The sequence below is a fragment of the Chionomys nivalis genome, chromosome 4 (assembly GCF_950005125.1).
Source record: "Chionomys nivalis chromosome 4, mChiNiv1.1, whole genome shotgun sequence".
NCBI classification, from domain to species: Eukaryota; Metazoa; Chordata; class Mammalia; order Rodentia; family Cricetidae; genus Chionomys; species Chionomys nivalis.
In genome coordinates this window covers 16,137,447-16,155,389 of record NC_080089.1, presented here as the reverse complement: position 1 = coordinate 16,155,389, position 17,943 = coordinate 16,137,447, and the positions used below count along the sequence as shown (strand labels likewise).

At 44.3% G+C, this 17,943-nt stretch overlaps 1 protein-coding gene across 1 annotated transcript; it reads left to right on the top strand.

Annotated features, from left to right (window-relative positions):
• Positions 1-7,244: 7,244 nt before the first annotated feature.
• Mtnr1b (melatonin receptor 1B) lies at positions 7,245-17,374 on the top strand. The gene is made up of 2 exons (XM_057768842.1): positions 7,245-7,467; positions 16,503-17,374. The coding sequence occupies exons 1-2, from the start codon at positions 7,245-7,247 to the stop codon at positions 17,372-17,374; spliced, it is 1,095 nt and encodes a 364-aa protein (XP_057624825.1).
• Positions 17,375-17,943: the final 569 nt, after the last annotated feature.

Below are 17,943 nucleotides of genomic sequence, written 5' to 3'. Positions count from 1 at the left end.
AGTCATACTAATGTTTGTATAAATTCTAGTGGGTTGAGGAAGGATGAGCTTGGGAAACATTCCACTCTCCCAGCCAAAATCCCTTTCTTTTAGAAATAGCATTATTTCAGAGTCACAATAAAATTTTTAGAAAGAGCCATAAGTAGTTCCCAAAGACTCCTGTCCCTATGGACCTGGCAAAGATTACAGTGCCTTTTACTGCTGAAAAAATAAAATTTTATGGGAAGACAATGAACCCTGGCAAAGAGCTTGTACTATTTTTTTGGGAGAAATTAATAGCAATTATTCCAAAACCGATAGACTTAACCTTATAAAGAGAACTTCTTGGATTCTTCGCCAAATTGTATGTGATGCTTCAATAACTGGAGCCCATACATTTTATACTGATGCAAATAAATCAGGGAATGCAGTTTACAAATCAGAAGGATTAAGTATGATGGGACAAAGCCCTTATAATTCTGTCTATAAGGCAGAATTATATGTTATTCTTATTGTACTAAGGGATTTTAAAGAACTCTCAATATAGTTACTGATTCACAATATGCAGAAAGAGTTGTCTTGCATATTGAAACCACTGAATTTATACCAGATGATATGGAATTGACTTCATTAGTCATCCAGGTGCAAGATACAAATAGGAACAGGCTTTGTCCTATATACATAACACACATCCAATCCCATACGGGTCTTCCAGGTCCTCTAGCACAAGGTAATGCAGAAATTGATCAATTATTGATTGGAAGTGTGTTACAGACTTCTGAATTTCGTTAAAAAATTATGTCAATAGCAAAGGTTTAAAGAAAGAATTTTCTATTACATGGCAACAAGCAAAGAAAATTATGAAGAGATGTCCTAGTTCCTCTTTCTATAATCAAACACAATTGCCTGCAGGGAGTAAGACTAAGGGTGCTCAAAAGAATGAAATCTGGCAGATAAATGTGTTCCATTTTGCAGAATTTGGTAAATTAAAATATGTACACCACACCATAGACACATATTCAGGTTTTCAACGGGCAACCCTCTGAACTTGGAAAAGGCTGATTCAGTAATCAAGCATTTATAGAAGTTATGGCCATCATGGGCATTCCTACAAAAATAAAGATAGACAATGGTCTGGCATATGTATCTAAGAAAATGAAATGTTTTTGCTTATTATAATATAAAGCATATTACAGGTATATCAAATAATACTACAGGTTAAGCAGTTATAAAAAGGTCAAATCGTACTATAAAGGATATGCTGAACAAACAGAAGAGGATGGAAAATACCCTCAGAAATAGATTGCATAATGCTTTATTAACCTTGAATTTTCTTAACACTAATGAGAAAGGAACAACAGCATCAGAGAGGCATTAGATAATGGAAAAACTTCTGAATTGAATTAATCAGTATACTTCAAGGATGTGTTGACCTCACAATGGAAACCAGAAGATGTGCTATATTGGGGAAGGGGTTTTGCTATTGTTTCCACAGGAGAATAAAAATTATGGATACCATAAAAATCAATTAAGATTTGCTTTGAAAAGGAGAAACCTCTTAAAAAAGAGAAATGACAGCTCATCCACACAGTGAAAATCACACAGGTGGTAAAGAAACCTCATAAGGATTGGGGCAGGGATTTGCTCTTATCTTTGCAGGAAAATACACATTATCAAAAATTCAAGAGACCCTGGATGTTTAAATGCTGACAGAAGGAAAAATAACTATCGACTAAGGATCATCTAAAAAACGGAATATGGATCATGTATAAAGGTAGTGGTTACACTTACATTTACACACGCACACATATAATACACACACACCTATACACACATATACCCATACACACATACACACACACACACACACACACACATATTCAGTTAGTTTTGGAGTTGGGCAATGGCTCTGTACTTCTCTAAATCCAAGCATTAAAAGGAATATTCAGAGTTTCTGTCTCCTATCAGGAACCATCTGGTATGGGACAGAAAGAACACTTTAGGGAAATTTTTACTTTCTTCATCTCTATTTTGTCTATATCATATTCTTCATTGAATGTTGAAGGAGCTGCGGGCTGCATTCCTGGCAACCGGCCGCCCGCACAACTAGCTTTATACCCGGAATAATTACACGGAAACTGTATTCTTTTAATCACTGCTTGGTCCATTAGTTTTAACCTCTTATTGGCTAGCTCTTACATATTGATCTAACCCATTTGTAATATTCTGTGTAGCACCATGAGCTGGCTTACCAGGAAAGATCTTAACCTGCGTCTGTCTGGAGTGGGAGAATCATGGCGACTCACTCACTCAGCTTCTTTCTCCCAGCATTCTCTTCTGTTTACTCCACCCACCTAAGGGTTGGCCTATCAAATGGGCCTAGACAGTTTCTTTATTAATTAACCAATGAAAGCAACAGATAGAAAGATGACCCTCCTCCATCAATTGAATGTCTGTTTATATGAATGATGTTTAAGTTTTCCACGATAAACTATAGATTTTTCTACAGATCCTTCTCCTGCAGTAATATTTGAAGTTTCCAGAAAGAAGATGGAGCCCCACAGCAACAACTCCACCTATTTGGATAACATCATGATGCTGACAGAGCTACTATAAGACTGGTTTTTGGGTACCAGCTGCTGAAATGGTACACCTTCTCATGATGTTCTGGCCAGAACTCCAAATAAGAACTTTGAAAAAAACTGCTTAGAAATTGTTTGCAACTGTACTAGATAGTAATTTTGAAACTTAACCATCACTTTACTTTTGCAGAATCCCATTAAGAGAACATCGCCCCCATGACAACAATGAGAAATTCTAGAGAACGATGCCCCCATCCCAAAAAAGTTTGTCCTTAGGGTTGGGAACACTGTTTAGGGGTTGTTGGTTATTACTTGTACTAAATAGATGGTTGGGGCAAAAGCTATGTTTGTTCAGAAAAAAAAAGGAATAACAATAGTGAGTAATAGAGTGAATACTTATGAGCTATTATTTATGGATAATTTACATTGGTATAGTTTTGTCATATATTGCTCACTTTGGAAGCTGCTTAACTGTACTTCCTTCCTGCTCAAGTAATATTATCTCTTTTTTCAGGCCTTTTATGGGGTTGAAGATTAGATAGTCATAGTTACTGTACTCTTATGATATAGTCAAGCCATTTCCTATATAAGACTTAGACTCCTTAGGATGCTTATTAAAACATTTATCATACATTCCTTGTTTAATATTATTTATGCTGGTTGTAGTTCTAATTGTACTTGATATCTATTCCTAGTGTATATAGTTTTGTATTGGGTTTGGAACCCTCTTATTTTAAAAAAAAGGGGGAAGCTGTGAAAAGACTTTCTGTTCCTTCAGCCAACAGCCTTTACGATATCAGCCCACTTGGGTGTGGTCTCTTATACTGTAAAAGCAGTTGTAAGCGTGTGCCTGCTCTTTTGCTTCCAGCTTCTGCTTTCAGCTGCTAGACTCTGTTCCTGTTCATGCAGAGGACTGTTACCTAGGACAACGATCTGTAAGTTTTCCCCTTAAATAAATAACCCTTTTTTTATTCATAATTCTGAACTGGTGTGGGATTATTTGGTGATTTCCATCATCATCCCACCACCTCCTCACCGTGTCCTGAGCTGGGTAGCTCTAGTTTGCTTATTGACACCCCAAGCGGCTTGTTTAAAGTCCTACCCAGGGACACTCATGCTCCTGACAAGCCTTCTGTGTCTCCTAGGGGGAGTTCTCACTCTCTGAAATGCCTCTTTATATCTTCTGTCTTCAAACACCCACCCTATCTTCAAGCCTGGCTTGGGGGTAACCTCAAACTCCCAAACACAAATTCGAGAGGATCCCAAACACCTGTGTAGTTTAGGAGCCCTTCTGAATTTGCCCCTGGCTTCAGTCTTCATTCTATTCAGGGGAAATTTTCCTCCTCTCCCAGGATCCAGACATGCTCACCTCATCTAGGCAGGTGTGCATTTCTGTCATCCTGCCACACTTTCTCCTTCTGATTTCTGGGAAGAGCTTGACTGTATAAAGCTACATGGACAAAAACAACATTCCAGAGCTGAGGAGGTAGCTGGGCAGTAGAATGCTTGCCTACATTTACAAGATTTGATACTCTAGAATTGAGAAATTGATTACTTGATTAACTACATCTCTATCATCTAATTCTGATTTCTATTACCACAGATGAACTTTAGACTTGATGAAAACTGAACCAAATACTATGTACTTTTGGATGCATAGTATCTGACACATACTGCCTTCTTCTATTCCACTTATTATATATACATACATATATACATATATATGCATAAGAAGGTCATGTGTGTGTGTATGTGTGTGGTATATATTGGTTACACTCTGGCTTCATGTGGTGCTTTTGCGATTGATTCATGCTGTAGTGGTAACAGGCAATTTTTATCCCATTGTGTGAAGTTGATTCACCCACTCTTCCACTAATAGAGGTATGGTTTGTTTTTTGATGTGGGCTATGCTGAGGCACACAAAGCTGCTGTGGAGAATGTGGGATAAGTAGTTTGGAGGAAACAGCCTTGTCTTTTTATGTTGAGTTTAATTCTGAATTTATGTGTAATCTTGAGCACCTTTCCTTTGGTAGGTGGGCACAGGAAGGCACAGGCACTTCTTTAAAGCCCGACCCCCTTTGCCTTGTCCTTGGGCAATATGATACTCCTTTGATTGCTCCCTTGGTAAACTCGGCTTTACTGGCCGCTTGGAGTTCGTGGTTCTAGTGAGTATAAAAACTGCATGGGGCCAACATAAGGGACAGAAACGCAGTCAGTGCCACTCTCAGAGAACATTCCTTCTATCCCGTGTTCACATTTCTCTGATATTCTTGACCAAACCCACATTATAAAAACCTCCAGCTCTGTAGTAGAGTTTGAAGTCAAGGATTGTGATGCCTCCAGAAGTTTCTTCATTGTACAGGATTGTTTTGGCTATCCTGGGTTTGTTTTTTTTTTTTTTTTTTTTTTTTTTTTTGGTTTTCCATATGAAGTTGAGTCCCATTCTTTCGAGGTCTGTGAAGAATTTTGCTGGGATTTTGCTGGGCATTGCATTGAATCTGTAGATTGCTTTTGGTAAGATTGCCATTTTTACTATGTTAATTCTAGCTACCCAAGATCATGGGAGATCTTTCCACTTTCTGGTGTCTTCCTCAATTTCTATTTTCAAAGATTTAAAGTTCTTGTCATACAAGTCTTCTACTTGTTTGATTAGAGTTACTCCAAGAAATTTTATACTATTTGTGGCTATTGTGAAGGATGTTGTTTCTCTGATTTCTTTCTCAGCCCATTTATCATCTGTGTACAGGAGGACTACTGATTTTTTTGAGTTAATCTTGTATCCTGCTACATTACTGAACATGTTTATGAGTTGTAGGAGTTCCTTGGTAGAATTTTTGGAGTCTCTTATGTAAACTATCATATCATCAGCAGATAGTGAGAGTTTGACTTCTTTTCTGATTTGTATCCCCTTGATCTCCTTTTGGTGTCTTATTGCTCTAGCTAGGACCTCAAAATATATACTGAATAGATATGGAGAAAGTGAACATTGTTCCTGATTTCAGTGGTATCGCTGGGATTTTCTCTCCATTTAGTTTGATGTTGGCTGTTGGCTTGCTGTATATTGCCTTTATTGATATTCCATCTTACACCTGTAAGAATGGCCAAGATCAAAAATACTGATGACAGCTTATGCTGGAGAGGATGTGGGGTAAAGGGAACATTCCTGCATTGCTGGTGGGAGTGCAAGCTGGTACAGACCCTTTGGATGTCAGTGTGGCAATTTCTCAGAAAATAAAAAAAAATAACCTTCCTCAAGAGCCAATAATACCACTTTTGGGTATATATCCAAAGGATGCTCAATCGTGCCACAAGGACATTTGCTCAACTATGTTCATAGCAGCATTGTTTGTCATAGCCAGAACCTGGAAACAACCTAAATGCCTCTTGCCTAAAGAATGGATAAGGAAAATGTGGTACATTTACACAATGGAGTACTAAACAACAGAAAAAAATAAAGACATTTTGAATTTTGCAGGAAAATAGATGGAGCTAGAAAACATCATATTGAGTGAGGTAACCCAGACCCAGAAAGATATATATCCTATGTACTCACTCATAAATGTTTTTTAAACATAAAGCAAAGAAAACTAGCCCACAAGTCACAATCCCAGAGAACCTAGACAACAATGAGGACCCTAAGAGAGACAAACATAGATGAAATCTACATGGGAAGTAGAAAATGACAAGATCTTCTGAGTAAATTGGGAGCATGGGGACATGGGAGGGGTTGAAGGGGAGGAAAGGGGCAGGGAGGGGAGCAGAGAAAAATGTAGAGCTCAGAAAAAAAAAAAAGACCTCCAGCATAGACCATGTACCCATTTAAACACCACTCTTAAACCAATATCCACGTAAGTATTTTTAAAAGTGTTGGTTTCCAACACTGACCTCAGGGCCACCCACAACGCACATGTGGCTAAAGGATAGTTTTCCTACCACCTCTCAGAACTCAACACTTGAGGTTTCTTTGCTCTGGGGTTGATCCCCATTCCTCTGGAGTCATGTGCTCTTCAGAGCTGCACCATCTGGCAGATGGGGTCTCAAGCCTGAAGATCAGATCGCTCGAACCACCCACCAGCACCCTCTCCAGTCTGCAAAGCTGAGTGTCCTCAAATGGACACAGCTTCTCCACGTTGGAAAGGAAGTAGGGAGTCTTGGTTTTTAGGGACTTGGTTTTTAGACCTTACCCACTAGGCAACTTGAGATGGCCCAGACACTGGCTGAGCTCTGGCGGCAGCTCTGTTCCCGAGTGTGCCGCTGAGGGATATGTTCCTTTCTACACCTGAGCCCTGGTCCTTGTCTGTTTTTTTTTTTTGTTGTTGTTCTTTTTTTTATTTTATTATATTTTATTTATTTTTTTTGTTTTTTGGTTTTTCGAGACAGGGTTTCTCTGTAGCTTTGGTGCCTGTCCAGGAACTAGCTCTTGTAGACCAGGCTGGCCTCGAACTCCCAGAGATCCGCCTGCCTTTGCCTCCCGAGTGCTGGGATTAAAGGCGTGCGCCACCACCTCCGGGCCCTGGTCCTTGTCTGGATTCTTTATTTCTCTCCGCTCCCCTGCCCATGTTCAATTCATTGTCTCCTTTAGGTCCCTCCCTACAGCCTCTTCCTAGCACTCGCTGGACTTGGAGGAAGGGCGGCGGGAGTGCCCCGAAGCTGTGCTCACCTGTGCATCTAACATACTCTGAGATGCCTGAGAGCAACTCTGCTGCCAATTGCTGCGAGGCTGGCGGGCTGGCAATGCGCCCTACTTGGACCGGGTCAGCGGACACAGGACCACCAGGGACTCCCCGGGCTACTTGGGTGGCTCCCACGCTATCTACAGTGATAATTGTCACCACAGTCCTGGATGTCGTGGGAAACCTCCTTGTCATCCTCTCTGTGCTCAGGAACCGCAAGCTGCGGAATGCGGGTAAGTACCAGCCTCCTCAGGTCTGGGTTCCTTCTATGCCCTGCCACTGCTTCGAAGCCTGAACCATCCCACAAACACCCTGCCCGCCCCCTTTTCTCTCCTCAGTGCCCTGTGTCATTTCATCCTGGTTCCAAACTTTGATTCTTTGAAGAACTTAGGGGGAAGTTTTGGTCCCTGGATGCGAAGCTGTTCTGGAACTTGCCTCTACTCAGTGCACACTTGATCAACTAGTGCCAATGTGAACTGAGCCGAGCTTTTCATGTGTACTTGTTAGTGGCAGGATGTGGGCGCTGTAAGGAAGCAGCCTGCTATCCATGGCATTTCAACTGTTACTGCGAGATGGGGTCTTTTTTGGCCATGGACGCTCCCCACCTGTGAGAGAGACCCCTTTCCCTACCTGCCGAACTGATTTCATAAGTAGGCAATTAGAAAGTCCTTGCTGGAGGGTGAGTGGACTCTGCGTGGGTGCGAGCAATGAATGGATGAGCATTCTGTCAGGCACCGTGTCAAAGACTCATCACTGGGAGATACAATTCCAAGTAAGAGTGTTAGCTTAGACTCTTGTGAGCATGGCTTGCATCAACACTGGCTTTTCTGCATGAAGACAGAGAAATCAGGGGACTCACCGTGAGAACCATAACAAAGGTTTGGCTATAACAGGTGACAATTCTGAAATCATTTTTTTCTTTCCTATATATTCCCAGTTCCCCCTTTCCCTGCAGGACAACAAAACCAGAGGGAGGGGCGTGTAACTCAGCTCCTGACAGGGTACAGAGATGTGCTACCCTGTGACCTGGGGAGGAACCCCAAGGATCTACTGGTTAATTCTGGGATTTTTTTTCTTTTTTTTTATATTTGTTTTTCTTAAAAGAAAGCAAACTATCTTTTTTCATTATCCATACCCATCCAAGTATCCACTCCCTCCCCTCCTCCCATTCCCTCCACATACCCTCCCACCTCACCCCCATCCAATCCTCAGAGAAGGTGAGACACATTGCTTTGTGGAAGGTTCAAGGCCCTCCCTACTACATCTAGGTTGAGCAAGGTATCCATCCAAAGATAAATTCCCAAAAAGCCAGTACATGCAGTTGGGATAAATCATGGTGCCACTGGCCCCTCAGTCTGCCCCAGCCATGCAACTGTCAACCACATTCAGAAGGACTAGTTTGAACCTATGCTTGTTCCTTTCCAGTCTGGCTGGAGTTGGTGAGCTCCATTAGCTCATGTAGACTGTTTCAGTGGTGAACCCCTTATGGTCTTGATTTCTTTGTTCATATTCTCATTCCTCTCTGGGAATTTCTCTAGAGCCAGGTTTCTGCTAATTCTGTAATGACTCCCTCAATCAAGATACCTCTTTCCTTGCTCTCATCTCTGTCCTTCCTCCTTCTCAACTATCCCATTCCCTCAAGTTCTTCTCATCCCTCCCATTCTCCCCTCTTCTGCTCTAATGTCATTGTTTTTATGGCTGAGTAGTTCTCTAATGTGTAAATGTGCACATTTTCTTTACCCATTCTGCGATTGAGGGGCATCTATGCTGTTTCCAGGTTCTGGCTATTACAAACAATACTGCTATGAACATAGCTGAACAAATATCTTTGTAGTATCATTGGGCATCTTTTGGGTATATGCCCAAAAGTAGTATTGCTGGATCCTGAGGTAGGTTGATTCCCAGTTTTCTGAGAAACCGCCACACTGATTTCCAAAGTGGTTGTACAAGATTGCATTCCCACCAGCAATGGATGAGTGTTCCCTTTATTCCACATCCTCTCCACCATAAGCTATCATTGGTGTTTTTGATTTTAGCCATTCTGACAGATGTAAAATGGTATCTCAGAGTTATTTTGATTTTAATTTCCCTGATGGATAAGGATGTTGAACATTTCCTTAAGTATCTTTTGGCCATTTGAGATTCTTCAGTTGAGAATTCTCTGTTTAGTTCAGTATCCTAATTTTAACTGAGTTATTTAGAATTTTGATGTCCAATTTCTTGAGTCTTTTATGTATTTTGGAGATCAGTCCTTTGCCTGATGTGGGATTGGTAAAGATATTTTCCCATTCAGTAGGCTGCTTTTTTTTTTTTTTTTTTTTTTTTTGTATTATTGACTGTGTCTTTTGCTTTGCAGAAGCTTCCCAGTTTCAGGAGGTCCCATTTGTTTATTGTTGCTCTCAGTGTCTGTGCTACTGGTGTTATATTTAGGAAGCGGTCTCCGGTGCCCATGCATTGAAGGCTACTACCCACTTTCTCAGGTTCAGTGTGGTCAGATTTATATTGAGGTCTTTAATCCATTTGGACTTGAATTTTGTCCATTGGAATAGATATGGATCTATTTTCATTCTGCTACATGTTGGCATCCCTCCTGGCATGCTGGGTGCCAGGGAGGCCTCTATGTGTGGAGTCTCCCTGTTCGGTCCTTAGGTTGTCTGTCACAAGAGACATGGTTGAGGAAGTAGCCATTGCTGCTTCTTGCCTAAGGAAGATTAAGAATCCCACTTCCTCATGCTACTTAGGACTGTCCCACTCTGTGCTCCCCACAGTGCTCAGCAGCCAGGAATAGAGAGCAGGTGAATTGTTGGTGCTTCGTTCTCTTCTCTACCTCCTGATGCCTGTGCTGCAGCCCAACACAGAGAAACAAACTAACTAAAGTGCTATCTACACGCATTTTTCCTGCCCATGGCAGCTTCCACAGTCATTCTATATAACCAGTGCTTTCTTTTTCTTCCTCTTCCTCCTCCTCATCCTCCTCTTCTTCTCCTACTCCTTCTTCTTTTTTGAGGTGCTAAGAATGGACCAAAGAATCGTATTCGTGCCAGGCAGGTGCTCTCTGTGTGCCATATGCCAAGCCCCTGGTCGGCTCTGTTGGTGACACTCATTTACCTAATGTAATATTGGCTTAAACTAAATGACCATGGTAAAGCAATATTTCAAAATGATCTGAAAACCTGCAACACTTCGAAAATTAGCCCATCTACTCTTTATTTTTTGTTTGTAAAGTGAAGAATTTACATTTACCTCAGGAACAACTTGTCTCGGATTTTATACTCAAGTCCGTTCCCTAAATCTGTCAATACTGTGCCGGTTCTGTTCCCACTGCTGTGAAGAAATCGACAGAAGAAAGGAAAGGGTGGTCTGGGCTCACAATGTGAGGGTGCAGTCCACCACGGTGGGGAGAGAAAGGCGCAGGAGCATGAGACAGGTGGTCTCACTGTCTTCACAATCAGGGAACAGGAAGAGGGGAATGCTGCTTCTCAGCCCAGGTTATTTTGTTGTTTTGTTTTGTTGTTTTTCTAGACAGGGTTTCTCTGTCTAACAGCCCTGGCTGTCCTGAATCTGACTTTGTAGACAAGGCTGGCTTCGAACTCAGAGATCTGCCTGCCTCTACATCCTGAGTACTGGGATTAAAGGTGTGCGCCCCCTCTCAGCTGGCTCAGCTCAGATTCTTGTCTGTGCTCAGTCTAGGGATTAATCCATAGACTGTCTCTTCCCACATTTAAGGTGAGCCTTCCCATATGAATTGATGCTATCTGAAAACATCTTTGTCCTGAAGACATGATCAGAGGTTTGTGTCCTGGATATTCCAGGTCTTGTCAAGTTGACAGTATCAATATCATTATAAACCTCATGAAATTTGGACTAAAACATATAAAGAACATTTATTTCCAATAAGCAAAATGCATGACTCACCTGAGGTCCCAGCATGCTTCCCAGGGGACATGAGGACCTCTTACTGACAATGCCAGCTACACAGTGGACTCTTGTGCTCAGCTGTGGCACAAGCCCTTTAGATGGTGCTGCAGTGAGTAGACACTGCCATTTTGAAAGTATTTAGTCATTTGTCAGGCAGAAGGGCATCAGTGACTGAGCATTTCCTGGGAAAATATGAATGTAGGCTCGCACACAAGGTCTGTTCTTAGCACCCCGTGGTACCCAGGGCTCTCACCATCCCTTATCCAGAGAGAGGGCTATCCTAGAAGGTGCGGGTAAGCTATCCTTCGCCACAGGTACTGTGAAGAAATGGTGGCACAGCATTGAATCTGGTAGAACATCCATGTCCTTTGTTACTATTGCATTTACTGAAGCAATGAAAGGACACTCATCCAGTTCCCAGATGGTCTCTGCGGATGCTGTGGAAGAACGTTTGCTGATGCCACATCAGTTATTCTTTCAAACGCATGCTTCTTACACTCATAAATACATCTCCCTTTAAGATTTTGAAATGTCATCCTTGGAATTTTCCTGTACATGTTTAATGTTTTTAACTAAGGCAAAAACAATTTTATCTCTGCCTTTCTATGAATCATCCTAACACCCTGAGGGTTTTTCATAAATAATAAGACTTTGGAAGAAAACAATTTCTGCCCTCCAGGATTTGAGAATCTAATTAGATTACCATAAATGTATCCATTGTTTCAGTACTTGTAAAGAAACCAATTTAACAAATTATCTGCTCATTCTTTTCAAAATTGCTTATAACCAAAATGTTACTAAAATGCCTCACATAATTCGTGTGGCATTACTATTGCTTATGACCTTTATTGTAAGATCTGTTTGAGGTGCAATGCCATTCTTGGATGAGAGCAATCTAGTTGAAGGGTTTGGGGGAGCTGTTCAGCCTGACCAACCCCATCATTGTCTGACTTGGGACTCTCTCTGGCTCATTGCTCTGGCCTGGACTTCCCCTAACCATGGCTTCTGTGTTGATGCAGCATGACAGGTCTTTCTCTGAGCAGCACGCCATGTCTTTCCTGTGTATGGGAGAGCACAGATGTGCTGCACAGTAAATAAAGGCTGGAGGCCGGCACTGATCTGGAGGAGGTTAGTCCTCTGGGCAAGCAAGGGTCAGCTGTGGCTTCCCTCCCTGTAGATGCTTTCATTGGTTGGCTGTCTGTTGCTTACCACTGTTCCCTATGCTCCTGGAACAGTCAGAACCGCTCTGAGGAGGTTCTCAGGGTGCCTGCTGAATAAATGACTGGCTCAAGTAAATATTGACGGGAAACTCAATGTCCAAAGTCATTTTGAACATAAGTAAACTCTTCAGAGTTCAGAAGGCAAACAAAGAGGGGTGGCTGGGGTAGCTTGGTCTTTCAGAGATGAAGACTAGACAGTGTAGCACTGCCTACCTCCTCAGAAACAGACTTCCCAGAAAGGAGAGAGGATAGGAAAATCCTGTGTGGGAGATGTGCTCTACCTGTGAATAATGGAGACGTTCTACTTCAGAGAGCACAGCCCTGCAGTGGCGGCCCCTTCCACTGCTACAGCTTGTCTGACAGAGACAGGCCGGATGAGTCACCACAAGACTCTTGTATGAATGTTCATTACAAGCCATTACACACAATGCGGAACAGAGCTACACACTGGCTGACTGATTTCTCACCTCACTGGGGGAGACATCAGTGCAGCAGGAATCTCCTCCCCAATCTTATCCAGAGAGATCCCAGCATCTCAGCACCTCACAGATGGCAGGCAACGTGAGATCGGTAGTCACCTAATTGGGATTCTTGCCAAGACACTAGAAGACAGTCGGGCTGCTGGGCAGATGACTCTCCAGCAGGGCTGGAGGAGCTCAGCCTTTACGAACAATCGGCTTAATAGGGGAGAGTAATTGAATCGCTTTCCACGTGGAGCTGATGTTTTCCGCTCGCTATTTACAGGCTGCGTGCAGCCTCTGGGGCATTATTAGGGGAGAAGCCGCAGTAACACAGCAGTGCCTGCCTTAGCTTGTCTAGAGAAACAGCTGGCAGAGCTGGCACCACTTCCAGCTTTGGACTCTTTATGTCGTGTTTGTACATTCCAAGAGCTTGTGTTCTGTCCATCCAGAAACAGTCAGGACCTGCAGCGACCAACCCTCCTATGTTGGTGAAAGGAAATGTCCTTTACAAAAAACACCACCGTGAAGATGAGGAGGGAGTCTCCAGTAGGAAGAGCCATAGGTGAAGAAGTCACAGAGAAAGTTCAATAATTACCCCAAACGCCTGTGACCAGAAATGGGCAGAACTAAGTGTTCCTCAGATTGCTCCAGCCCTCAACACCTTGTCCAAACACCAAAAGGAGCCTTGAGATCCAAACTAAGACAGTTCCTACCCTCACTGGGTTGAATGCAGGAATCTTGGGAAGCAGTCCTTGTCTTGCTTCAGCTGCTTTTCCAGTTGCTGTGATGAGACACCTGACAAGGGTGACCTTACTCAGTAACTGTTTGGGCGGATAGCTCATTACAGTGGGGAAGGCCTGTGGCAGGACGGCCATCTTGAATCCCACACTGACTCTAGATACTGGTATAGCCCTGAGGTCCTAAGAATTCCCATAGTATGATGGGACTTACTTTCTCTCTGTTCTGAGCTGGGCTGACCTGGAGCTTTTGAGATGAAAATAAGGACTTCCACAGTTCCCTATCCAAGGCACTCTATACCACACAGCCTTCCGACAAGGTGAGCATGTGTGTTGGGACCCAGACAGGCTGGAGCTAGCCCTTTCCCCACCTGTGTTTTAACACATGCAGGTGGAGTGTGCTTCATGTGTTGGTCTGACACTTGAACTTCTCACTGTCTTGAAGCCTCCCATCTCCTAGACCTCAGCTCATCCTCTCCCTTCCCCGATGCTCCAGACCCTCGGGTGGATTGAGGAAGGCGGGAGTTGGCGCAGCTGTAGAATGAGGACAGATCTGAGGCACCTGCGTCCTGGCCTACTTGTACGTGCCTACTATGAACTGGTTCTGCCTTCCCACTGCGCTGTCTGTCTGACAAGAGGCAGCACTCATTTTTGTCACATAGTCAGAAAACTGTAAAGGCTGTGCCCTGGGTGTGCGGTGCCACTGAGAAATGCTTCCCATGAACAGACTGTGGTCTTCTGAGCACACAGCAAATGCTCAGAAAACACAAGGCTGGTGGGGGAAATGGTTCAGGAAGGGAACTGCTCATGCCCTGAGCTTCACGTTGGAACCCTCCAGAATCCTGGTGCTTCGCTTGGTGCCTTGGTGTCCAATCCTTCTACCGAGAACCAGGATGTCATCCGGGCCCAAACTGCTGCTGAAGGCCATGTTTGGGTCTGTGGTCCAGCGACAGCTGGGGTCTGTGTAGATGTCTGTAACCTGTGTCACCTCAGAAGCCTAAGAAACCACGCGAGATAAAATCAGAGAGCTATGCTGAGTTGGCCCCGCCCTTCGCTGGCCCTGGGAAAGCTGGCCTTGTCTCTCACTGGACACTACAGCCAGAGAGCTGACCCCTTCACACTAGAGACATGGTTCTCACCCTCACTATAGGCCATGTAGTGGCCTGCATGCATGTGGGGGGTTGACTCCACCCCCTCACCCAAGGTGTGTATGGGGAAGAAGGGACCCAGACTGACCAGCTTGGCTAGCACCCAGGTCCCTATCTAGAACCTGCTGGAGCTGGTAAAGGACTGGTCCTGTGGAACAATAGCCACAAGATCACCAAGACTCGGCAGCCACAGGACATCCCAGAGGAGTTCCGGTGAGGACACAGTGATGCTGGTGTACCAGAGACCAGAGGCCTTGAGCCAGACCAGTAACTCATGAACACTTGACAGTAAAACTGACAGGACAAAGAGCTGCGCTATACGGCACACTGACACCTCCAATGCCCCGGGATGAATGAAGACGGTTGGAGAGGCAGGAAAGGAGGGGAAGCAAAGAGATTTTTCTGTTGTGGGGTTTGTTTTGGTTTGGTTTCAGATTTTTTGTTGTTTTGCTTTTGTTTGCTTGCTTGCTTACTTTGGTTTATTTCTTTTGTGGGGGGTACAGCAGGGATGAGTGGAGAAGATGGGGGACCCAGGAGATGAACGGAATTGGGGTGTACGATGAGAAACTCCCGAAGAGCCGATGAAGACGTTAAATAAAAAGTAAATGAATAGATAAGCAGAGGAGAAAGCTTGGAAAGTCAGGGAAGGTGCGGGCTAAGTAGGAATCGCCACCGCTGCTTCCTCCAGGACTATGGGGCAAGAGGATGGCAGTCAGGTCAGGTCCGTGTGTCTTAGTTAGGTTTCTTTTGCTGTAATAAAACACCATGACGAAAAGCAGCTTGGGGAGGAGAGGATTTGTTTCCACTCCCATGTACTGATTACAGTTCTCCCTGAAGGGAACTCAAAACAGGAGCTCAAGGCGGGACACTGGAGGCAGGAACTGTGGAGGCACACTGCTTGCTGGCTTGCTCCCTACGGCTTGCTCAGCCAGCTTCCTCATGCAGCCCCAGCCTTGGCACTGGCCATAAAAGAGGGGCCTCACACATCCCTCAGAAATCAAGGAAATGCCCCACAAACTTGCCTAGAGGCCAGTCTTAGTGAGGCATATTCTCAGTTAAGATTCCCTCTACCCAGATATGTCTAAGTATCTGTCAAGTTGACAAAACCCATCCAGGGCACCATACCTCTGTACCTGTCCTGGAAGTAGTTACTTGAGAGCGCCCACTCCACTGGACATTGGTCTCATTCTCACACCTACCACGAAGTCGGATAATTATCAATGCATTGCGGGTTACCAAAGGGAGCCTATAAGAACTTGGGTAGACAAGTAAGGATGAAATTTGAGTCCTCGGCAGTCTCTAAATGCCATTTGCTTTCCATTCCCAGTACTGATGAAAGCGTTCAGAGAAGCATAAAATGTTAGGTGCATAGCTGTACCGTGTGTGTGTGTGTGTGTGTGTGTGTGTGTGTGTGGTTTCTGTGTGGATGCACAAGCATTTATGGGTAAAGAAATCAGGGTTATTATCATTGTATTCTCAGGTGCCATGCACCTTATATTTCAAACAGGATCTCTTAGCAATGTGGAGCTCATGGTTAGGCTGGACTGGCTAGTCGTCGAGCCCCGGAGATCTATCTGCCTTTTTTTTCCCTGGAATTATAAGAATTATCACTCTGCCTGGCTTTTTTTTTTTCTTTTTAAGATGTGGGTTCTGGGATCCAAACTCAAGTCTTATGCTTGAGTTTCAAGCATTTTGCCCAACAAGCTATCTCCTCCCACCCCCAAAAATAATGAACAGGAGTTGTGAGGCCTCTACTAACGGCTAATCTGTGCTTCCTCCTTCAGGTAACTTATTTGTGGTGAGTCTGGCCTTGGCTGACCTTATGATAGCCTTGTACCCTTTCCCATTGATCCTCGTGACTATTGTACACAATGGTTGGGTCCTAGGAGAGGCCCACTGCAAAGCCAGTGCCTTCGTGATAGGCCTGAGTGTCATTGGCTCCGTCTTCAATATCACAGCCATTGCCGTTAACCGCTTCTGGCGCATGTGTCACAGTGCAACCTACCACCGGGTCTGCAGCCACCGGCATGCCCTCCTCTACATCTGCCTCGTCTGGTTCCTCACTCTGCTGGCCTTGGTGCCCAGTTTCTCTGTGGGGAACCTAGACTATGACCCACGCATCTATTCCTGCACCTTTAACCAGACGATCAGCAGCCGGTACACAGCAGCTGTGGTGGCCGTCCATTTTCTCCTTCCAATAACTGTGGTATCCTTCTGCTACCTGCGAATCTGGGTACTGGTGCTCCAGACCCGAAGGAAGGCCAAGGCTGAAACTCAGCCACGTCTGAAGCCTGGTGACGTACGCAGTTTCCTAACCATGTTCGCCGTGTTTGTGTTTTTTGCCATTTGCTGGGCCCCACTCAACTGCATTGGCCTTGCAGTGGCCATCAACCCAGAAGTGATGGCCCCCCAGGTTCCAGAGTGGCTCTTCGTCGCCAGTTACTTCCTAGCTTACTTCAACAGCTGCCTTAATGCCATTGTCTATGGGCTCCTGAACCAGAACTTCCGCACGGAATACAAGCGGCTCCTCTCAGCGCTCTGGAACATTAGATGCTGTTTCCATATCGCTTCCAAATGCTGCCTTGCTAAGGAGCCACAGAGCCCAGCACCATCTTCTTCCAGGGCTCCCATGCCTGTCCAGGAGGGTGGTCTCTAGCCTGCATCAATTGCATGGACCTAGCAGCAAAGCTTTGAAATGAGGGGAGTGAAAATACCGTCACAGTGTTATGCAACAACATGCTCACACCATGGCCCACAATGAGGAAGTCTGTCAGGGAGCAGACACTCCACCACAGATAGGGCACTGGATTCCAAAGGGCTAGGGTAGAAGTCAAATTCTATCCACGAAATGTCGTTTCCCCTGCCACCTTGACCTGTTTACTGATGTCTCCCCTTCTTTGAAGGGCTAGAGGATCTCTTGATTACCTAGGCCGAAAGAGAAAACTCTGTAGCATTGAAGGTAGGTGTTTGCAGGGACCCAGGAGAAAGGCACGTGCAGAGGGCCCCCCATAAACTTTTCCTGCACATCACAAATGTAGCACAGCACATGCTGTATCCATATCCACCACACATATATACACCAAATCGTATCACACACAGAGACATCAGACACACACCACGCACGCTCACACGCCATGTGCATATGTACCAGACGCATGCATACCAAGCACAACCATATACCACACATATATACAACAAACATAGCACCAAACATGTACACACTGC